At 40.4% G+C, this 24,032-nt stretch overlaps 1 protein-coding gene across 4 annotated transcripts in view; it reads left to right on the top strand.

The window, feature by feature from the left end:
• Positions 1–24,032, top strand: part of SCML2 (Scm polycomb group protein like 2) — a 115,302-nt gene that overhangs the window by 23,405 nt on the left and 67,865 nt on the right. For 2 of the 4 annotated variants that reach the window (XM_034949795.2, XM_034949799.2), the window contains exons 3-6: positions 709–777; positions 6,396–6,466; positions 7,281–7,515; positions 10,935–11,023. In XM_034949795.2, coding sequence (XP_034805686.1) covers positions 709–777; positions 6,396–6,466; positions 7,281–7,515; positions 10,935–11,023 — 464 coding nt within the window. Of the gene's footprint in view, positions 1–708; positions 778–3,782; positions 6,467–7,280; positions 7,516–10,934; positions 11,024–24,032 lie in introns of those variants that run through there. The other 2 variants (XM_034949798.2, XM_034949794.3) reach the window with 1 other exon arrangement.

The following is a 24,032-nucleotide window of genomic DNA, read 5'->3' as shown; positions in this document are numbered from 1 at the left end:
CAAAAGCATCCGTTTTATTTCTAGGACATGTTAATTTAAACATTGTAAAGATCAGCTCATTTTGATTTATTGATGCACTGATTTTTTTTTTTTTTTTTTTTTTTGAGACGGAGTCTCGCTCTGTCACCCAGGCTGGAGTGCAATGGCACGATCTCGGCTCACTGCAACCTCTGCCTCCCGGGTTCAAGTGATTCTCTTGTCTCAGCTGCCCGAGTAGCTGGGATTACAGGTGCCCGCCACCATGCCTGGCTAATTTTTTCTATTTTTAGGAGAGACAGGGTTTCGCATGTTGGCCTGGCTGGTCTCAAACTCGTGACCTCATGTGATCTGCCTGCCTTGGCCTCCTCAAGTGCTGGAATTATAGGCGTGAGCCATCACGCCTGGCCTGATGCATTGATTTAACAAATGCTTGAGAGTGTTGCGATGCCAGGTCCTGTTTTAGGCGCTTGAGGATACCACAGTGAATGAGATAGACAATAAAATAAATAAATCTCTGCCCTTTTGGAGATTTCATTTGAGTAGAGTGAGACAATAAATGAGCAGATTATAAAATGCATAGTACATTAGAAAATGGTAAGTCCTACATAGAAAATGAAGATATTATAAAACTAAAATTGGCTCTTTAAAGTTTTTTAGTCTATATTTTTCTGAGTGCTCTTTCAAGCTGTTGCTGTGGCCTCCCAGTATTGCTATTTTCTTTTTTATTAGATTCCATGGATGTCAAGAAGGAGAATCAAGAGAAAACTCCTCAGTCAAGTACGTCTTCTGTACAAAGGGGTAGGTTTTAAAGTAATTTAATACAGCATAGTTTTCTTCCTCACTAGTGTTAAAATTAACTTTAAGTGCAAATTTTCTTATTGTTTTGATTTCTTATTGTACAGTCTGTATACTGTAAACTTCTGTAAATACAAAATGTAATAAGAAAGGTCAAAAATTGTATTTTATTTTGAAAATTTTACTTTGGTTTTACTTAGAGATAAGTTGACACGGATTAAGTAAAAGGGTAACTTTGTATATTTCAGTGCAAATTTTCCTAAATTATAGGTATCTAGTTATTAATTGCCATGTGTTACCAATTTAAAATAATTTGGTTATTAGCAAAAACCCTTCTAACGTTACAGTCAATGTGAAAGCTTTTTTTTCATGGTCAGAAGACAGTTCAGTGGTTAAGAGCTTATAGGCATTGTGGTGAGTCCGACAGACGTGTTCTGGAATTCTGTCCTCACTCCTTACTGGCCATGGTGACCTTGGGCACATTACTCAACAGCTCTTAGACTTTTTTTCTTCTTCTTTCTTTGAGACAGAGTCTCGCTGTGTCACCCAGGCTGGAGTGCAGTGGTGTGATCTTGGCTCACTGCAACCTCCACCTTCCGGGTTCAAGCGATTTTTGTGCCTCAGCCTCCCGAGTAGCTGGGACTACAGGCATGCACCACCACGCCTGGCTAGTTTTTGTATTTTTAGTAGACATGGGGTTTCACTGTGCTGGCTAGGCTGGTCTCAAACCTCTGACCTCAGGTGATCCACTTGCCTCAACCTCCCAAAATGCTGGGATTACAGGCGTGAGCCACCGTGCCCGGCTCTTTTTTCTTCTTTATAACACAGGGATAATGATAGTACTTATCTCATGGCACTACTGGAAATAAATAGAGGAAATGAATTTAAAGCACCAAATATAATGCCTAGGCATATAGTAAGTGTTCAGTAAATGTTAACTTTATTAATTCATGTTCCTTATTATGAACAGTACATGTATAATATTGCATCAGAGACACTCAGGAGATGTAATAGAATCTGATGCATTGGCTTGCTCTTAAATGAGAAAATAAGTCATATGTACACAAAAGGCATTAAAAAATAACGTAGCAAACTATTGTTTTACCAGACATTTCCAGAGATTTCTTGCCCCTTGTGTTTCTGTTGTATCTGCCCTGCCAGCCCCAGTGCAGAGCAGTTCACCCTATGACTTTCTGTTCCTACTTGAAGATTGCCTATAGAGGTAATCCCCACGGAATTGTTGTTCTCTCACTGTAGCTGGGCCCTCAGTGCTCCCTTAACTTTCTTTCCCATGGCCTTATTTGTTCTTCAACTCTTCCCTGGGACCCCCAAATCCTCTGAGGAAATGGAGGCCATTGAATTAGACTGTTCTTTATCCCTACAAACTCCTCTCCATCTGTTTTTAAAAATATAACAGCTTTACTGAGTTATAATTCAAATATCATATAATTCACCTATTTAGAGTGCACAATTCAATGGTTTTCAGTATGTTCACAGAGTTGTGCAACCACCACCACAGTCAATTTTAGAACATTTTTATCCCCCTAAAAAGAAATCCTGTACCCATTAACAGTACTCCCCATTTCTCCCTAGTGCCTCCTGTCTCCCCCAGCTCTAGGCAAACACAGGTCTACTTTCTGCCTCTATAGATTTTCCCATTCTAGACATTTAATTAAAAAAATAGATTACTTAAGTTGATAGCCATCTGCAGATACTTCTCAGGCCTGGGCCCTAACATCCTATTTTAGAAATCAGTGAGTGACTACCAGAAGGTAAGCTCCAAGAGAGCCAGGGTTTTAATCTGTTTTATTAACTGATGCATCTGCGGTACCTAGGACAGTGCCTGGCACATGCTGATGACCTGCTATGGGAATCCAGTTACGAACAATATAGACATGATTCCTGCCCTCTTTTATTGACTGACTGATTGAGACAAGGTTTTACTCTGTCATGCAGGCCAGAGTGCAGTGGCATGATCATGGCTCATTGCAGCTTTGACCTTCTGGTCTCAAGTGATCCTCTCACTTCAGCCTCCCGAGTATGTGGGACCACAGGCGTGCACTACCATGCCTGGCAATTTTTAACAATTTTTTGTAGAGACGGGGTCTCCCTGTGTTTCCCAGGCTGGTATTGAACTCCTGGGCTCAAGCGATCTGCCCGCCTCAGCCTCCCAAAGTGCTGGTATTACAGGTGTGAGCCACTGCACCCAGCCTCTTACCCTCTTTGAGCTTAGTGGGCAAGATAGAAATTAACAGATGCCTAATTGTAGTTGTGATAAATGCTGTGAATTAGTGGATGCTGATCATTCAGCTGAGAAACTTCTATCTCTAGGTATTTTGCCCATCTTCACATAGCAAGGGATCCCAAGGATAGCACTGGTGGAAGACATGATTCTGATTTACTCTAGAGAAGACCAGGGGAGCTCATATGGGTTATATTCAGTACAAAAAGATGTTGGAGCTAATGTGTAGACTAGAATAGAGTACAAGTAAAACAAGAAGAGACCATGGGCACATGTGAATACCAATCAGATCACAAGGAGATATATATATAAAATCATATCAGTTCCCAGGCCTCTCTTCTGAGATAGAATACTGCCCCCATCCCCAGTCTGTCAATGAAGACATGATGCAGAGGCAGACTGGGACCTCAGGCTTAACTAAGACTTTCTGACTATTTTGGCTTCTGGTTGGGAATTCCAATGGTGGTATTGACGTAGATGTGTCAAGTCTAAATTAGTAAAGCCTGGAGCTTTGTGTATTTCCCCTATGTTATGAACACGTGGGCAGCCAAGATGAACAGTTTTATCAAGATGATTAAGAATTTTGCCTTATGGAAAAAGGGGAAAAGAAAACAAACAAAAACCAACGAACGAACCTGAGGCTCCAAATGGCAAATGCTGCATATGGTCATTAACGAGTAATTTGATAGAAAATTATATTGTAGAGCACTAGTATAAAGGATTTGCTAGCTCAGATTGTAGCCCATTCAGACACAAATGGTAATAGAATATTTTAAAAATTTGTGTTATGGAGATGAATTAAGTATTTTCTAATATTACTGAAAAATTTTACAAATGTCATTGGTTTATGGAAGAGTGTTAGTTCTTTGGGTATTCATTTCCTGCTTGTTATTTCTGACTTACACTATTTTCCTCCAGGGTGTCAACTTCTTAATGACATCCATCCATCCCAACTAAATGTTTTGTTTTGTTCTTTTTTTTGTTGTTGTTGTTGAGACGGAGTCTCCCTCTGGTTGCCCAGGCTGGAGTGCAGTGGCGCGATCTTGGCTCACTGCAACCTTCGCCTCCACCTTCCGGGTTCAAGCGATTCTCCTGCCTCAGCCTCCCAAGTAGCTGGGAGGCACCCGCCACGATGCCCAGCAATTTTTTTTTTTTTTAGTAGAAACGGGGTTTCGCCATGTTGGCCAGGCTGGTCTGGAACTCCTGACCTCAGGTGATCTGCCCACCTCGGCCTCCCAAGTGCTGGGATTACAGGAGTGAGCCACTGCGCCTCGCCCGTTTTGTTCTTTTTTAATGCTCTCCAAGATCATATGGTAGTAGAGCTTCACTTAGAATCTGTAGTGCTAGGGGGCAATCACTGAAACATCTGGTCTGTTTAGTTTTGAAGCCGTGGATTTCGGTTTTCACTTTTGACAAAGCTATTCTGTATTAATAAATTTCAGCACAACTATGACTTCTAGTTTTATAACGTGCCATTTATTGAGTGACTTACATATATGCTACTTTATTTAGCTCTCAACATATCTAGTACCATGTACATTACTTTTCCCGTTTTATAAATGAAGGAACTGAGGCTAAGAAAGTGAATGACTTGCTCAGGGTCACATAGCTAGTAAGAGGTAGAGCCATACTGGAAGTAGGCAGATCTGACTCTAAAGCCCACATTCTTTTTTTTTGAGATGGAGTCTTGTTCTGTTGCCCAGGCTGGAGTGCAGTGGTGCGATCTCGGCTCACTGCAACCTCCACCTCCCGAATTCAAGCAATTCTCCTGCCTCAGCCTCCCAAGTAGTTGGGAATTACAGGTGCCCACCACCACATCTGGCTAATTTTTGTGTTTTTAGTAGAGATGGTGTTTCACCATGTTGGCCAGGTTGGTCTTGAACTCCTGACCTCAGGTGATCTGTTCACCTCAGCCTCCCAAAGTGCTGGGATTACAGAGCCACCGCACCTGGCCCTAAAGCCCACATTCTTAACACTCTCTCTGATGCATGATTTTCAATGCTGGTAGTGCTTGCTTCACATCATCTGGAAGTGGAATCAAACCCAGTATTTTCTTTTAGATGAAACAGTCTCTTAGATCTATTAACCAAAAGCAAGGTGCAAAATGTTACATGTGACATGCTTAATACCACATATAATATGTATACATACATATAGAAATGCATACACATATATGTAATGGTGGTACACTGGAGCTGGCTCACACTGGCTTGGGAGAGCCAATTGTGTACATCTTTTCCCAATTTCATGGTTGGTGGTTTTACCTTGGCACCTTACAGTCAACCATGGTGGTCATATTTACATCACGGAAATCTGCAAACGCTGTCAGTCAGGTTTTTTGTTGTATTTTCCAGAAAGCTGGTTGTTAAACATTATCAGCACTCTGTAGGTTTTTTTGTTTTTTGTTTTTTGCAAGGGGGGAGTCATCTAAGTATAATATCTTTTGAAGGAAATGTAAGAAGCTGGTAAACGTAGATTTTTCCAGGAAAGAGAACTGTCAAACCCAATATTTTTATAGTGAGGAAATTTAGCAAGAGTATAGAAAAGCCTCATGAATGATGAGAATTAAACATCATGTGAATTACTAGTTTGTTCACTACTACTGTCAAGTCTTTTTCTCAGTGTCTTGACAGTCTGGCTGGCACAGTGAAATGATACGTTCAAGCCAGGCAATGTGCTCTGCTTTCTGATCTTCTCTTCTAACATTATAATATGTCATGAAAACTAAGTGAGGAAGGACAGCAAGAGTCTGTAGAAAATGTAGGTCATTAAAATAATCCATATTAGTGACTGTACTGATGACTGGTTTATTGCTTTGTTCTGCCACCATCTTCTTGACACTCTGAATGGAGATCTAATAGTCCATTGAGAAACTACTCTGGTTACCACATTTTTTTCTTTCCATAAAGCATTGCAAGGGTAAAATTCTGTTTGACTGCACACTAAACCTTTAGCTCCCCATGAATAACAAAGAAGTGCCTTCACATTAATGGAATAAAGTGGTGAAAACATATTTATTGAATAAATTTATATTAGAGACAGATGGGTAGACTTTGCTATTACTCTAAAACAATTTCTTTAGTTATTTCTAACGTCCACATTTTTAGAATCACTGTGCTGTAGTCCACATTACAATGAGAGTATCTAGGTTATAATTTATATCTGAGCCATTATTATCAGGATATCGTCTTATTTTTTATTTTTATGCTGGTCATGAAATGTAGATCAGGATGTTTGAATCTACTCTTTTGGAAGTTTTTTTTTTTTTTTCTTTTAAGAGGCATGGAACTAAAACCCATTTTAATCCTGAAAGTTGTATATACTAAAAGTTACATTGTATATGCTTTAAGAAACTATTTTGCACATGTGTTTTTTCCAGATGATTTCCACTGGGAGGAGTATTTGAAAGAGACTGGGTCTATAAGTGCTCCTTCAGAGTGCTTCCGTCAGGTATGCCAAGATTCTGTAGCTGTTAGTTAATGTAAACTATTAACTTGTTGGAGGACGTCTGTGTGATTGTTAGATTCTGGTAGTGTGAGGAGATAGTGGGATTGTGGTAGTGCCTCTTAAGAGCCAGATGGTCTCTTTGCATTCATTAAGAACTTACTCTATGTCAGGTATAATAAGCTTTATGATTGCCCATCTGGCAGGAAAGGCAGACATATAAATAAATAATTATGAGAAGTGTGATAACTCCATACTGGAAGGGCTCACAGGAGCGATGCTATTTGAGATGGTTGGAATGGGAGGAAGGATAGTCCAGGCAGAGAGAACATCCAAAGCCAAGGCGCATGGGCATGAAAGAATCTGAGTATTAAGGGATGGCTTGGGGTGGCTGGAGCACAAAGTGGATAGAGGCGATAATGTGGAAATGAGGTTAAAGGTGTGGGGGCATTTAAACTGTGCTGAGGAGTTGGACTTCATTATAGGCAGTGGTGAGCTGCTGGTTGGCTAATTTCAAGGGGAATGGTCTAAATCAGATTCTTACTTTAGAAAGCCACTCGGTATATTTTAGAGGCTGTATTTGGGTTGCCTGGAAGTGGGCAGATGAGTGAGAACAGCAGCGGGTAGTGTTTTTATGCTGCATGTCAAGCCAAGGAGAGAATTTTGAAGATCTTTTCCGTGACTCTTACAGCTCTGACCTCACTCATCATCCGCTGTGACTGTTATTTAAAATGTTCCTCAGGTATTCTGGTGACATAGCTGTCCATGTGTCTTCTCTTATAGTTGATGCATTTTAACCAAATTTTATTTATATATATAGTCTCAGATTCCACCTGTGAATGATTTCAAAGTTGGTATGAAATTGGAAGCCCGTGACCCTCGCAATGCCACTTCAGTATCTATTGCTACGGTTATTGGAATTACTGGGGCCAGGTTACGGTTACGACTGGATGGTAGTGACAACAGAAATGATTTTTGGAGGCTTGTCGATTCCCCAGACATACAACCTGTTGGGACATGTGAAAAGGAAGGAGACTTACTTCAACCTCCACTAGGTAAGAAGAAAGTTTTAAAAATAGCGTATTCTTTCTAATGTGATATTCAATAGAAATGGCTTTAAGTGGCCTTTTAAAATTTATTTTCTTGGGCATTCTTGCAAATAGATGGTCAGGTGGTTGCTGTGGAGAATGTATGATGAGAGAGGAAATCAGCACCATCTGTTGTGGAGTGTTGCTTAAGTACATATCTGGCATATGTGTGTGGAAGTTTTCCCCACTCCAGGGCAAGACTCATGCTAGGTCTTCAAACTTGAAATGTCAAAACCAGCTCTACTAGATTACATATGCAGATTCAGAACTCCTTCTGGGGAAGAACTTTGTAGCGTTTGATACAAGGCACATGCTCTCTCAATATTGTCCACTGAGCCATTCAGCAATTTTGGTATGGGGATAAGCCTAGGGGAAGGGTATGATTCCACATTCAGGTTCCAGTTTCAAACTCAAGAATTTCATTTCACCTACAGTGGGAAGAAATCAGAGTGAGAGGGACAGGAATTAGTACCTTTAGGTCTTTGAAAAGGAGAAAATGGAGTTTTTAGCAAAGATTTTAAGGTACAAAATATGTACTTTAATTTTGGCCACATTTTTGAAAGGTAAAAAGGGTGTAACTAATTTGGGGCAACATTTTTCTTTTTAAAATGTAAGCATACCATGATACTCTGTAGGAAAGAAATGATTTAGTTTATTTAGTTGCTGTTCTATACTTTGAGTGAATGGTGGGCATTTACTTTTATTTGGTTCTTTACAGTGCTGAAAATGAAAATTCCTTGTTGCAAAGCACAATAAAAGAATGGATTTTTTTGTTTTCCTATTAGTGAAAAATTCCTTGAGAACCACAAATTTAAGATATTAACAATAGCCACTCTTTAGTAATATCTCTTTATGCTGTCCTTGTTCTATTTGTTTGTTATAACTAATTTGGTTTAAAAAATATTTTTTTTTGAGATGGTTTTCACTCTTGTTGCCCAGGCTGGAGTGCAGTGGTGTGATCTCGGCTCACTGCAACCTCCGCCTCCTGGTTTCAAGCGATTCTCCTGCCTCAGCCTCCCGAGCAGTTGGGATTACAGGTGCCCGCCACCACGCCTGGCTAATTTTTGTATTTTTAGTAGAGACGGGGTCTCACCATGTTGGCCAGGCTGGTCTCAAACTCCTGACCTCAGGTGATCTTCCCACCTCGGCCTCCCAAAGTGCTGGGATTACAGGCGTGAGCCACTGTGCCCGGCTAAAATATTTTAAAAAACTAGTTGGAGATATGTTATTCCAAGAAGATGGTTTGGGGCATGTTTGTTTTTTGCCTTTTGCCTTCTTTCACTCACGTCTTTTGTCGTTTATTTGTTGTTTATAATATTTCTCAAATCACACAGAATTCTGTGTGAAAGATAAGTGCAATCCTGGGCTTAGTGCTTCCCTATTTGGATTTTATTTCTCTTGTTGCAATATGGTATGTTTTTGCAGTTTGTTTAAAGGAGATGCTGCTGTTGTAATTGTCAGCATTTCAAATACATAACTAGATTTATGGTCATTCTTTTTAATAAAATTCTTAGACTTTGTTTTATTTAAAAATATGAAATGTATAGAAATATGTGCTGATTAGTATCTGTTTTGGCAGTATATTTAAAAATGCACAATTGGTGCCAGTTTGCTTTTTAGGTACTTTTGAATAGTTTAACTTCCATTTTAATACAACTTATTTAGTTTTCCTTTTAAAAAGATTTATTTGTTTAAACTTTAAAGGTTATTATTAAAAGATTTTATAAAGTTTTAACACACAAACTGAAAGGTGTACAGGTCATAAGTATATAGCTTATAAATGAACACATCTGTAAAGCCATCATCCAAATCAGAAAATAGAACATTATCAGCCCCCCAGAAGACCTGCTCCTGCTGATAACCAGTCATAATCTCTCCTTTCCTAAAGGTACTACCATCTATACTTCCTAACCTTATAGATTAGTTTTATCTCTTTTTAAAGTTTTTATATGTACCTTAACCCAATTTTGGTCTTTTAATCTATGTTTGACTTTAAGCAATTACAGAATTAAGTAAAATGTTACATTCAGGAAAATCTGGGCACATGATGGAATAGGATAATATGGGAGTTGAGAGAAAGGCTTAAGGACCGGAGAATGATTCTTATGCAATACTCTCCACAGAATGGAGAATAATAATGTTGATTTATTATAAGGGAGTATGTAACAAATCACCCCCCACCCCTGTTTTTTTTTTTTTTTTTCTTCCAACAATTGTGTCTCTGGTCAGATTAAGGGGATTTTGGTACAGGATTATTAGAGGATGACTTTCCATCTTACCTTTTTTGTATGTTTTGTTTTATTGATGGAAAATAGGACAAAACCTGCACCCATTGCCAATGATTCATGTGCCTCCCTGTCTTAATGTACGCATGCATCAGGGGCGCATACCAAGTTCTTTCTCATTCTGGCATTGAGGCAAGCAGGTGTTGCATGAAACAGATTGCCCCCAGAAAGCAGTAAAACTAGCAGACCCCTGCTCCCTGCTGCATATGCCAGATGCTGTGAAGCCATTAGTTGGTGAGATCTCTAGAAAAGACACCTGTTGAGTCTATTTTGGTAGCATCTGATACAAATTCTAAAAGAAGATCATTTTTAGTATGTATTAAGATTGCTAAAGTGAGAGCTGTCTTTTTTCTAACACATTTTATGGAGAATTTCAAACATACAGAAAAGGTGAAAAAATTTTACAGTGAGTACCCCCATGTCCAGTTTCTAGTTTCTACCATTATCATTTTATTATATTTACTTTATCACATATCTGTCTATCTATCTGCCCTTCTATTTATTCAATCAATCCTTCTTATTTTTTAGTACATTTCAGAGTGAGTTGTTGGTATCAGTGCACGTCCCCTAAATATTTTAGCATATATATCATTAACAAGTCAATATCTATAGCTTTTTTTCTTTTGAGGTAAAATTGCATGCAATGAAATGTACTGTTGTGTGTGTATATGTGCTGAGTTTGACAGAAAACTGTCTTTCTGAAGTGAAAGAAGCCTGGGGCCCTGAGGAAAAGGGGGCTAGAAGTCTTTTACAGCCTTTGCCCTTGCTTGTGTGATTGTTGGTGGTGGAATGGAAGCTCTCCTAGGCTCCAGCTTAGATCACCCCTTGTATTATATACATGTTTGTTGGTGAATTCTAGCTAGTGACTTCTCTTAAAAGGAGAGTTTCTATCCCCACTGTAGCATTGTTGCCAGACAGTACAGTGGGGACACTAGCAATGAGAGGAGGGTACATCTGCTCCTCTTGCCCATCTTCAAAGTTCTTAGATAAGAAAGTCATTCTCTCGAGAAGAATGGTGAATGAAACCTATTTTTTATACCAACTTGTTAATAGTATCACAAGGAGGCTTTTTCATGATACCTAATTTATTTTATAAAACAGGGTACCAGATGAATACATCCTCCTGGCCGATGTTCCTCTTAAAGACACTAAATGGATCTGAAATGGCATCTGCCACATTATTTAAGAAGGTAAGAAAGATGTTATAAAAAGCTGCCATGTTTTTATTGTTTTAGTGGGAATGCTTAAATGCTTAATCTTCTGTGACATGGAAAAGCAAACATACTTTTAAAATTACTGGATTGGCAAGTGTATTAGTTTGCTAGGGTTGCCATAACAAAGTACCACAGACTGGGTGGCTTAAACAACAGAAATTTATTTTCTCAGTTCTGTAGGCTGTAAGTCCAAGATCAAAGTGCCCTCAGATATGTGCAATGCTCCACCATTAGCATATAGACATGTTTGTATCTCCACACCTTCACTAACATTGAATATTATTCATCTTTTAAAATGTTGGGAATCTTTTTTGTGGGGGAGTGGTGAAGATGAGGATGGTATCCCATTGGTTTCTGGTGAGATCTCTCTTCTTGGCTTCCAGATGGTTGCTTTCTTGCTGTGTCTTCACATGGCCTTTTCTCTATCCATGCACATCCCTAGTGTGTCTTCCTCTTCTTATAGGGACACCAGTCCTATTGGATTAGAGGCCGACCCTTATGACCTCACTTAACCTTTATTACTTCCTTAAAGGCCCTATTTCCAAATACATATATGTTGGGGGTTGGTGCTTCAGCATATGAATTTTGAGATGATACAATTAAATTCGTAACAATAGCTTAAATAATAGAAATATATTTTCTCACAGTTGTGGAGGCTAGAAGTCTGAGATCAAGGTGTCAGCAGGTTTTTTTTTTTTTTTTTTTTTTGAGACAGAGTCTCACCTGTCACCCAGGCTGGAGTACAGTGGCACGATCTTGGCTCACTGCAACCTCTGCCTCCCAGGTTCAAGCAATTCTGCCTTAGCCTCCCAAGTAGCTGGGACTACAGGTGTGCACCATCATGCCCAGATACTTTTTTTGTATTTTTAGTGAGGTGGGGTTTCACCATATTGGCCAGGCTGGTCTTGAACTCCTTTTTCTTTTTTTTTGAGACTGAGTTTTGCTCTGTCACCCAGGCTGGAGCGCAGTGGTGTGATCTCGGCTTCCCGGGTTAAAGCAATTCTCATGCCTCAGCCTCCTGAGTAGCTGGGATTACAGGCGCGTGCCACTACACCAGGCTAATTTTTGTGTTTTTAGTAGAGACGGGGTCTCGCCATGTTGTCCTGGCTGGTCTTGAACTCCTGGGCTCAGGTAATCTGCCAGCCTCGGCCTCCCAGAGTGCTGGGATTGCAGGCATGAACCACTGCCCCTGGCCAGGTTTGGTTTCTTTTGAGGCCTCTCCTTGGCTTATAGATGGCTGCCTTTTCCCTGTGTTTTCATGTGGTCTGTTTATTTGTGTCCAATTTGTTCCTCTTATAAGGATGTCAGTCATATTGGATTAGGGCCTACCCTAATAATCTTATTTTAACTTAATTACCTCTTTGAAGACCCTGTGTCCAAATACCATCACATTCTGAGGTACTGGGGGTTAGTGCTTCAACATACGAATTTTGGGGGTGACACAATTCAGCCCAGAACAGCAAGTCATAAAAAAGTCTCAATTACAATAACCCACTGGTCCAATTTCATTAGCAGCCTCTTTCTTGACTGTAGATATAAAAAGAGTGCTCTACTGGAAGCAAATATTCATTGCTATTTTTTATTTGCATTCAGAAGTGAAGCTTCCCCTCCTTTACTGTGTTAGTCCCTTTGATATTGGAGAAAAAGATGATGGCCCAAAAAAATCACTCGAAAGTTAGTTGGAGAGATTTGGTTTCAGAAGTAATGTTAAAAGCAGTCATCAGAATTTGTTATGAGGAAATACTTGGTATATAAAAAAAGAGGAAAAATTTCCAAAGTAGTTTATGTTCTTGAGAAAATGTTGAAGAGTATGTTAAGAAACAATAAAAGCCACGTTTTAGTTAAATTATGAGTCAGAATATTTCTTTCTCACCTTTTCTCCTGATTGTTTTTCAATCACTTAACTTTTATTACAACTATACTTGGAATGGTAAGAATTGATTGTTGTTTTAAAAAGCTTTTGAAGAAGATTGAAGGCATAAGGATGTGAAACATCAATTACTATGCCTCCATTGCAAAGAAAAATTCTGTGGGTACGCCTCTGAGTAAGATGAATGCAGAAAGTGGACTTGCCCTACCTGCAAGGGACACAGGCAGCACAGGCCCTTTGGCCAGTGGTAAGCCATGTGTTAGAATAGCCAATTAAAAAATATTTAGCAGAAGTCTTTATTTATTGAACACCTATTAGCTTGGGCTGTGGCTTTAGAAAAGCCATTGGATCTGTTTTACTAGTCAGATTGCTTAATCAGCATGCCACACTTGTCATACACATTATGTTTTCAATTTTTTTAATTATAAAAGTAATTCATGTGGTGGGGGGCAGGGGATGGGAATCAAGCTATACTCTTAGCTAGAGTGAAAAATGCATCTCCCTTTGTCCCAACCATTCCTTCGTTCCTCTCTTCCCTCCAAATTGAAGTTTTATTTGTTCTCCCAGACCTTTTTCTTTACATTTACAAACAAATATGGGCTTTTATTTTCTTAAACATCAGTTGGATTATATTGTACATATTATTCTGTGGTTTACTTTTTCTCCTAACAGTTTTGGAAATCGTTCTATTTCATTTCATATATATTTTAACTTGTATTGTACTCTTGTGTAGTATGGATCATCAGAATTCATTTAACCCTAGAATTGACTTAACTGTAAGGATGGATGATTGGGTCATCTCCACATTCTTGTTTAGATCAGCTCTATAGTGAGCATTCTTTTAAAGAGCTTTGTGTATAAACGTGAACGGTTGCATTCTTGGAACTAGAATTGCTTGTTCAAAGGGATGTATGTTTTGGCTGGGCATGGTGGCTCACACTTTGGGAGGCCAAGGCAGGAGGATCATTTGAGCCCAGGAGTTAAAAACCAGCCTGGGCAACACAGGGAGACCCTGCCTGAAAAAAAATTTTTTAAATTATAAAGAAAAAACAAAGGGGTGTATGTTTTAAATGTTGATATATACTGTGAAATTGCATCCCCAAAGGGTATTCTAAGGCAGCAGTCCCCAACCTTTTTGTCACCAGGGGTCAGTTTCGTGGAAGACAGTTTTCCCATGGATGGAGGGGTGGGTGGTTTTGGGATGATTCAAACACATTGCGTTTATCATTAGATTCTCCTAAGGAGTGCGCAATGTAGATTCCTCGCATGTGCAGTTCACAATAGGGTTTGCACTCGTATGAGAATCTAATGCCTCTCTTGATAGGAGACAGAGCTGAGGTGGTAATGCGAGTGATGGGGAGCAGCTGTAAATACAGATGGAGATTTGCTTGCTTGCCTGCTGCTCACCTCCTGCTGTGCCACCCAGTTCCTAACAGGCCACAGGCCAGTACCAGTCTGGGGGGGTGGGGACCCCTGTTCTAAGCTATGCTCCACCATTAGCCCTTAAACATGTTTGTATCTCCACACCTTCACTAACATTGAATATTATCCATTTTAAATTTTCATGACTCTTTTTTTTGGAGGGAGTGGTGAAGATGAGGATGGTATCCCATTGTTTTAATTTGCATTGCACTGATTACTAGTGAAATTGTGCTTTTAAGATTTGTTTAATGGCCTTTTGTTTTTCTGTGAATTGTCTGATTATAGCCTTTGCCTATTTTTCTGTTTTGTTTTTGAGACAGAGTCTCACTCTGTCTCCCAGGCTGCAGTGCATTGGCGTGACCTCAGCTCACTGCAACCTCCGCCTCCCGGGTTCAACTGATTCCTGTGCCTCAGCCTCCCGAGTAGCTGGGATTACAGGCATGTGCCACCACACCCGGTTAATGTTTGTGTTTTTAGTAGAGACAGGGTTTCACCATGTTGGCCAGGCTGGTCTCGAATTCCTGACCTCAGGTAATCTGCCTGCCTTGGCCTCCCAAAGTGCTGGGATTACAGGCGTGAATCACTGTGCTTGGCCCTTTAACTGTTTTTCTATTGAATTTCTTTTCTTCTTAGAATCATCATCTTAAATCCTCACTTTTCCTTGATTTTGGCCTCTGGAGGTCCACTCACTTAGGTTCCTAATTATTTATTTGTCCTGTTTCTTTCTAACCTTACCACCACTGCTCCTTGGGCAGACTGTCAACCTAAAATAACAGCAGAGAAATAGGCTCTCCAAAAAAAAAAAAAAAATAGTCTATTTGGGAACGAATGACAAGGGATTACAATGCAGGATGTTTGTGCTGTGATGGATCATTGGCATATCTGGTGAAGGTAAGGCAAAGGGAAGCTTTTAAAGGCAAAACAAGGAAGGTTACATAAGTTGTTTTGAAACACTTATCCTTGGCCACAAGGATCAATAACAAGAGTGGTATCTGGGGTTGAACGGTTACTGGATAGATGTCCTTGCAGGAGTATTCTTTGTGTAAGGTTGTGGTTTTCAGAGAGTCCTTGTAATAGTTTTTATCATAGGCGTGTGTACATGAGAGCCCCTCCTCTATGGTCGATTTTGTTAGGGTTTGGCATAAGTGACTCCATTTTGATTCTGACAACTTTTATAAGGCTCTCCTCTTGCCTGAACTGTTATGCTAGCCTTTTAACTGCCTCTAATCTTCACCCTTTCACACAGCCGCTAGAAATGTGTATCTTATACAAAAACCTTACCATGTTATTCCCCTGTTTAAAACTCTTTTGAAATTCCTGGTTATACTCAGGAAGAAGTATAAGTTTTTCAGTATGGCCTGTTAGGTCCTGTGTGATCAGGTTTAGGGATGCCACTCCCTGCTTTGGATGTTATGTTCTTAAATTGCTTGTGAAAGCTTGTAGATACCTGTTTATTTTTAGAGCTCTGTTTTGACTCATGTTGGTTTTTCCTGGTTAGCTCCTACTTTTTAAAGATTCAAGTCAGATGTTAAATCCTCCAAGATAATATCCCTAATTCCCCTTCTCCATTCTTCTACTTTTTTTTTTTTTTTGGTGAGACAGAGTCTCCCTCTATTGCCTAGGCTGGAGTGCAGTGGTACAATTTCACTTCACTGCCGCCTGCAACCTCTGCCCCCTGGGCTTAAGTGATTCTCCTGCCTCAGCCTCCCAAGTAGCTGGGACTACAGGCACCTGCCACCACGCCCGGCTAATTTTTTTTGTAGTTTTAGTAGAGACGGGGTTTCGCCATGTTGGCCAGGCTGGTCTCGAACCCCCGACCTCAAATGATCCACCCACCTTGGCCTCCCAAAGTGCTGGGATTACAGGTGTGAGCCACTGTGTCCGGCCCATTCCTATACTTCTATAGCATTGTATATATCCCAATCTTTGTATGTGTTAGATTATATTATTATTTTTACTGTCTCTCTTCCTGGACTGTGAGTTCCTTTTGAGCAGTTAGCATGTTTTTGTATTGTCAGTGCCTATATTAGTTTCTGGACACATACTTGTTTGTTAAAAGAATGAAGAAAGGATAAAAGAATACAGGAAGATAAATATTTATGGAAGGAACAGATGGGCTTAGTTTTGAACGTGTTGAGGTGTCTCTGGGAAATTTGAGTAGCGATGACTATCAGGCTGTTGAAAGTAAATGGTTTAGAACTTAGGAACAAAGTTTGGCTTGGGCACATGGATTTGGAAATTTTTAGCAGAAATAGTAGTGATAGAAGCTTTGAGCTTAAATGAGCTAGTCCAGAGAATATATAGAAGGAAGAGAGAGGAGTGTCAAGGTGAGAGCCTTGAGAAATACCTACCTACCTTATAGGGTGGGTAAAGGGGTAGGAGCAGCTCTAGAAATGGAGGAGGAAAACTAGAATAAGCCAGTGTCATTGAATCCAGTGGGGCAGAGTTGCAAGGATTAGGGAGTGGTTAACAGTCTCAAGTACAGCTCAGAATTACACAGTGCCTGGCCCATATCATGTACTTAAGGAAGGTCATTTATGAGGAAAGCTGATTTTTGACTATTTGGTAGATAGAAAATCATCAGTTACATTAGCAAGAGCTAAAGTCCAGGTGAAAAGTGTCCTCAGCTAAATTTATAATTTTGGGCAGACTATATGGAGATCATTCCTGATGGCTTCAATTTACTATTTCTATAAATAGACCTCAATGATGGGAGGATCACTTGAGTCTGGGAGGTTGAGGCTGCCATGAGCCATGATCTCGCTACTGCATGCTAACCTTTTAGCCTAGGTGACAGAGTGAGACCCTGATTTAAAACAAAACAAAACAACAACAACAACAAAACAAAACCTCAAATTCCTATTTCTGCAAAGTAGGAAACTGGCAAAGGCTGGAAGAAAATTCATACATACTGGTTGGGGATAAAGTCAGTTAACAAAATAACAAACATATAGTGAGGCTACATCATTTATCTCAAGGAGAATGGTTAAGGTTTGGAACAGCTGCCATACGGGATGGGAGAGGGAATGGTCTAGGGACACATGACAGTATTTTGGAGGGCTTAGCTAAGGATGAAGGGTAAAAATGTGTGTCACTACATGTAATAAGCATGTGGGAGGGACTTTGCTGCAGCAGTGCTCAGCAGCTGTATTAGTCTGTTTTCATGCTGCTGATAAAGACATGCCTAAGACTGGGGAGAAAAAAGTTTAATTGGACTTACAGTTCCACATGGTTGGGGAGGCCTCAGGATCATGGTGGGACGCGAAAGGCACTTCTTACATGGTGGCAGCAAGAGAAAATGAGGAAGACGCAAAAGTGGAAACCCCTGATAAACTCATCAGATCTTGTGAGACGTATTCACTACCACGAGAATAGCATGGGAAAGACCGGCTTCCATGATTCAATTACCTCCCCCGGGTCCCTCCCACAACAAGTGGGAATTCTGGGAGATACAATTCAAGTTGAGATTTGGTTGGGGACACAGCCAAACCATAGCAGCAGCTAAGTATAAATAGGTGAAGTGGATGGTGATATTGAACTAAGGTTTGGAATAACAGGGCAAAGACAAGGGAATAAGTTGGTTTTGGATGCTGAGAAGAGAGTAGTGAAATGATGCTTTGTAACCTAGATATGAGTGCTGCTTCACATCCTACAATGCACAGAATACACATACACACACACACGCACACACACACACACACACACACACACGCACACCCATTCTGGCTCCAAACGTCAGTAGTGCCAAGGCTGAGAAACCCTAACCTGTATTAATCCCCTGGTGAGCTCATCTAATTATCTGGCTTTAAATACAGTTTATATGCAAATGATTTTCAAATTTGTATTTCTACCCCAGACCTCTTACTCCCAACTCAGATTTGTATATCCAGCTACCTACTCTACATCTCCACTTGGATGTCTGATGGACATCTCAAACAGTTCCACCTGTTAACCTCCCTATCTCAGGGAGGGGAAACTGTCTTTCTAGTTGCTCAGGCCTCAAACCTTGGTAATTGTTTCTTTCACACCCTACATCTGGTCCATAAGGAAATCCTATTGACTGTACCTTCAAAATACAGTCAGCTTTCCATATCCTCGGGTTCTGCATCTATGGGTTCAACCAACTGCAGATTGAAAATATTAAAAAAAAAAAAACCCAAAATACAGTAAAAAATAGTACAAGTGAAAAAAAATATAGTATAACAGCTATTTACATACCATTTATATTCTATTAGGTATCATAAGTAATCTAGAGATTACTTAAATTACTTATAATCTAGAGATTATTTAAAATATATGGGGGGATGTATATAGGCTATATGCAAATACTGTGCCATTTTATATCAGGGACTTGAGTGTCCTTGGATTTTGGTATCTTCAGTGGATCCTGGAACCAGTCCTCTGTGGATTCTGAGGGACAAATGTATATCCAAAATCCAACCACTTCTTGCCGTCTCCATTGTTATCACTCTGGTACAAGCTGTCTTTTTCAATCTCAGTTGGATTACTGCAGTAGCTTCTCACTGGTCTCTCTGCATTTATAACTTTACAGGCTATCATCAGCACAGCAACCAGAGTATTCCTTTTAAAATGTAAATCACAGCCGGGCATGGTGCCTCACGCCTGTAATCCCAGCACATTGGGAGGCTGAGATGGGTGGATCACTTGAGGTCAGGAGTTCAAGACCAGCCTGGCCAACAGGGTGAAACCCTGTCTCTACTACAAATTGAAAAATTAGCTGGGCATTGTGGTTGCACACCTGTAATCCCAGCTACTCGGGTGGCTGAAACAGGAGAATTGCTTGAACCTGGGAAGCAGGGATTGCAGTGAGCTGAGATTGCAACACTACACTCCAGTCTGGGCAACAAGAGTGAGACTCCGTCTCAAAAACAAAAACAAAACAAACAAAAAACCCACATAAGTCAAATTATATCACTCCTCTGTTCAAACTCTTCCAGGGGCTTCCTGTTTTACTCAGAGTAAAAGCCAGAATCCTTACAGTGATCTATAAAACTATATATGATATGACCCTTCATTATCTGTCTGACCTCATTTCCTACTGCTCTCCTACTTACATTTTACCCACACTCAACTTCCTTGGTGTTCTTTGAACATTTCAGACACAGCTCCTGCTTTAGGGCCTTGGTTCTGTCCATTTCCCTCCTTCACATTTCTGCTCACATGTCACCTTCTATATGAGACTTGTTTTAATTTCTCTATTTAAAGTTGTACAACCCCTCCTACATTTCTCTCTGGATTTTTCCTATTGTGCTGTTCTCTCTCTCTCTCTCTCTGCATAGCATTTATCATTTCTAATGTATGTGTTTTACTTTTTAAATTATGTTTATTGTCTCTCCTCACTAGCATGTAAGTGCTGTGAGGGAGGGATTTTGTCTTTTTTGCTTGTTAATATATCCCAAGAACCTTCAGTAGTGTCTGGAATATAGTAGATACTAAGTAAATATTTGTAAATGAATAAATGAAGGTTAAAGGACTAAAATTATTGGTGAGGTCAAATAAGTAGTTGATTAAAAATAAGGAGATAGAAGTTCATGTATTAGTTTGTGGTCAGAGGCAGGTACTGGGAATATAGCAGTAAACAAAGCATAAAATATGCTCTTATGGAGCTTACTTTCTACTTGGGGAAATGTTTAATAGATATGCTAAATAAAGAAAGTGTATCTTATGTTTTATACTCTCACATGTTTAGAAGAGAGGTCGACATTTTAGACAGGTTGGCCAGGAGGGTCTGAGAAGGTACCTTTTGAGTAAAGATCTGAAGGAAGGAAGACAGTGAACCATGAGGCTACAAGAGTAGGATTATTCCCCAGGCAGAGGAGTAATGCAGAGAATGCTGAGACTGGTTTCGGATTTTGTGGGACATGGGAAGAAATAGCCTTTAAGGGGAACCATATTGTAGGTAATCAAGAAGGGAGGTTAAAAGCTGGATGTGGTGGCACGTTCCTGTAGTCCCAGCTACTTGGAAGGCTGAGGCAGGAGGACTGCTTGAGCCCAGGAGATTTGAGTCCAGCCTGGGCAACATAGTGAGGAGACCCTGTCTTTTATAAAAGTAAAAGTAAAAGTAAAATAAAATAAAATAAAATAGAAATGAAAAAAAATAAATAAAATAAATAAAATAAATATAAAGGCTGGGCGCAGTGGCTCACACCTGTAATCCCAGCACTTTGGGAGGCCGAGGTGGGTGGATCACCTGAGGTCAGGAGTTCGAGACCGGCCTGGCCAACATGGCAAAACCCTATCTCTACTAAAAATACAAAAATTAGCCACGTGTGGTGGCACGCGCCTGTAATCCCAGCTACTCGGGAGGCTGAGGCAGGAGAATTGCTTGAACCCAGGAGGTGGAGGTTGCAGTGAGCCGAGGTCGTGCCACTGCACTCCAGCCTGGGCAACAGAGAGAGACCGTCTCAAAAAAAAAAAAAAAAAAAAAAAAAGGGAGGTGGTTAAAAGAGCATTCTTTGCTAGCCATCTTCTAGAATAGAACCATTTTTGTCTCACCGTAAAAGAGAATTCCTTGTTTATTTTAGCTATTGCTTTTGCAAATTATATTTTTGTGTTCAGGAAGTTATTAAAGAACCGATGATGATGACAAACCAAATTCTTTAAAAGCATTTCACTTAACATAATGACCTCCAGTTCCATCCATGTTGCTGCATTGACAGGATTTCATTTTTATAGTTAAATAATATTCCACTGTGTATATATATCACATTTTCTTTATTCACCTGTTGATGGACACTTGATTTTTTTTGTTTTCTCTCCAACTTTTATTTTAGGTACATGGAGTACGTGTGCAGGTTTGTAATATGGATAGATTATGTGCTGGGGGGCTTTGGGGCACAGATTATTTTATCACCCAGGTAATAAGCATAGTACCCGATAGGTAGTTTTTTGATCCTCACCCTCCTCCTACCTTCCACCCTCAACTCAAGTAGGCCCTGGTGTTTGTTGTTCACCTCTTTGTGTCCATGTGTACTCACTGTTTAGCTCCCACTTGTAAGTGAGAACATGCAGCATTTGGTTTATCTGTTCCTTTAGGGTAATGGCCTCCAGCTCTCCATCTGTGTTACAGAGGACATGATCTCGTCCTTTTTTATGGCTGCATAGTATTCCATGGTATATATGTACCAAATTTTCTTTATGCAGCCCACCATTGATGGACATCAAGGTTGATTCCATATCTTTGCCATTATAAATAGTGCTGCAATGAACATACGCGAACATGTGTCTATGGTAGAACAATTCATTTTCCTTTGGGTATATACCCAGTAATGGGATTGCTGGGTCGAATGGTAATTCTGTTATAAGTTCTTTGAGAAATCTCCAAACTGCCTTCCTCAGTGGCTGAACTAATTTACATTCCAACCAGTAGTGTATAAGTATTTTCTTTTTTCTGCAACCTCACCAGGATCTGCTGTTTTTTGACTTTTTAATAATGGCCATTCTGACTGGTGTGAGATGGTATCTCATTGTGGGTTCTTTTTTTTTTTTTTTTTTTTTTTTGAGACAGAGTCTCATTCTGTCTCCAAGGCTGAAGTGCAGTGGCCCAATCTCGGCTCACTGCATCCTCTGTCTCCCGGGTTCAAGAGATTCTCATGCCTCAGCCTCTCAAGTAGCTGGGACTAGCCACCATGCCTGGCAATTTTTTTGTATTATTCGTAGAGACAGGGTTTCGCCATGTTGACCAGGCTGGTCTTGAACTCCTGACCTCAGGTTATCCACCCACCTCAGCCTCCCAAAGTGCTGGGATTACAGGCATGAGCCACTGCACTCATTGTGGTTTTGATTTGCATTTCTCTAATGATTAGTGATACTGAGCATTTTTTTCATATGCTTGTTAGCCACTTGTATGTCTTCTTTTGAGAAGTATCTGTTCATGGATGGACACTTTTGATTCCATATCTGGCTATTGTGAATAGTGTTGCAGTAAACATGGGAGTGCAGATATCTCTTCAATATACTGATTTCCTTTCTTTTGGTTATGTACCCCCAGAAGTGGGATTGCTGGGTCATTTGGTAGTTTTATTTTTTTCTCTATGCTTTCTCACCAACATTTGTTATTTTTTTGGTCTTTTTGATAATAGTCATTCTAACCGGGGTGAGATGGCATCTCATTGTGGTTTTGATTTGCATCTCTTGGCCGTTTCTGTGTCTTCTTTTGAGAAATGTCTATTCAGGTCTTTTGCCCATTTTAAAATCAGGTTATTTGTTTTTTGCTATTGAGTTGTTTGAGTTCCCTATATATTCTAGTTATTAATCCCTTGTGATGGATAGTTTGCCAGTATTTTCTTTCTCCCTTTCTGTAGGTTGTCCTTCCCTCCCTCCCTCCCTCCCTGTCCTTTCCTCCCTCCCTCCCTGTCCTTCCCTCCCTTCCTTCCTCCCTCCCTTCCTCCCTTCCTTCCTTCCTGTTTTTTTTTTTTTTTTTTTTTTTTTTTTTTTTTGAGATAGCATCTCACTCCGTTGCCCAGGCTGGAGTGCAGTGGCACCATCTTGGCTCATTCCAACCTCCACCTCCCAGGCTCAAGCAGATCCTCCTGCCTCAGCCTCCTGAGTAGCTGGGACTACAGGCATGCACCACCACACCCAGCTAATTTTTTTTTTTTTCTTTTGAGACGAGTCTTGATCTGTCACCCAGGCTGGAGTGCAATGGCACGATCTTGGCTCACCGCAACCTCCGCCTCCTGGATTCAAGCGATTCTCCTGCCTCAGCCTACTGAGTAGCTGGGATTACAGGCATGCGCCACCACACCTGGCTAATTTTTGTATTTTTAGTAGAGACGGGGTTCCACCATGTTGGTTAGGCTGGTCTCAACCTCCTGACCTCATGATCCACCCACCTCAGCCTCCCAAAGTTCTGGGATTACAGGTGTGAGCCAATTTTTATCCTTTTTTAGAGATAGGGTTTTGCTAAGTTGCCCAGGTGGTCTCTAACTCCTGGGCTCAAATGATCTGCCCACCTCGGCATTCCAAAGTGCTGGGATTACAGGCATGAGCCACCATGCCCGGCCTAGGTTATATATTTGAATCTTAAAATTAGTTCTATTGCATTGCTTATTCCAGTTTTTTAATTGTTTTGTTGCAGAAAATATACATTGCCATTTGAACTTAGTTTGCTTTGCTACAGAAAGTCTCAGTCTGTTATAAGACAGTGTAAGGTCCTGGGATCCTTATGTGTGCCTTGAATGTTTTCTGCATTCTTTGAGCATCTAGCACAAACTTGTCAACTGCCGTGTTTATTCTTTGTTAAATGCAGCTTACCTCCCCACTATTTTCTTCTCATACATAGTAACAGGCAGTTAACCTTTAGCCCTTTCATGTAACACTGCTTCTTACTTACCAGCTATTTATCAAATACTTTGATCTTTAATCATCTACCTTTTGACTTGCCAGCTTTCAGGGTGGGTTTTTTTTTTTTTTCTGAGGCAGAGTCTCACTCTGTTGCCCAGGCTGGAGTGCAGTGGCAAGAACACGGCTCGCCGCGGCCTGGATGACTTCCGGGGCTCAAATGATTCTCCTGCCCCAGCCCACTAAGTAGCTGGGACTACAGGTGTGCTGCCACCATGCCCAGCTAATTTTTGTATTTTTTGTAGAGACGAGGTTTCGTCTTGTTGCCCAGGCTGTTGTCAAACTCCTGAGCTCAAGCAATCCACCTGCCTTGGCCTCCCAAAGTGCTGA

This window comes from Pan paniscus, chromosome X (assembly GCF_029289425.2).
Source record: "Pan paniscus chromosome X, NHGRI_mPanPan1-v2.0_pri, whole genome shotgun sequence".
In the NCBI taxonomy this organism is placed as follows: domain Eukaryota; kingdom Metazoa; phylum Chordata; class Mammalia; order Primates; family Hominidae; genus Pan; species Pan paniscus.
The sequence above is the reverse complement of the archived record's forward strand: the minus strand, read 5'-3'. Positions and strand labels throughout refer to the sequence as shown.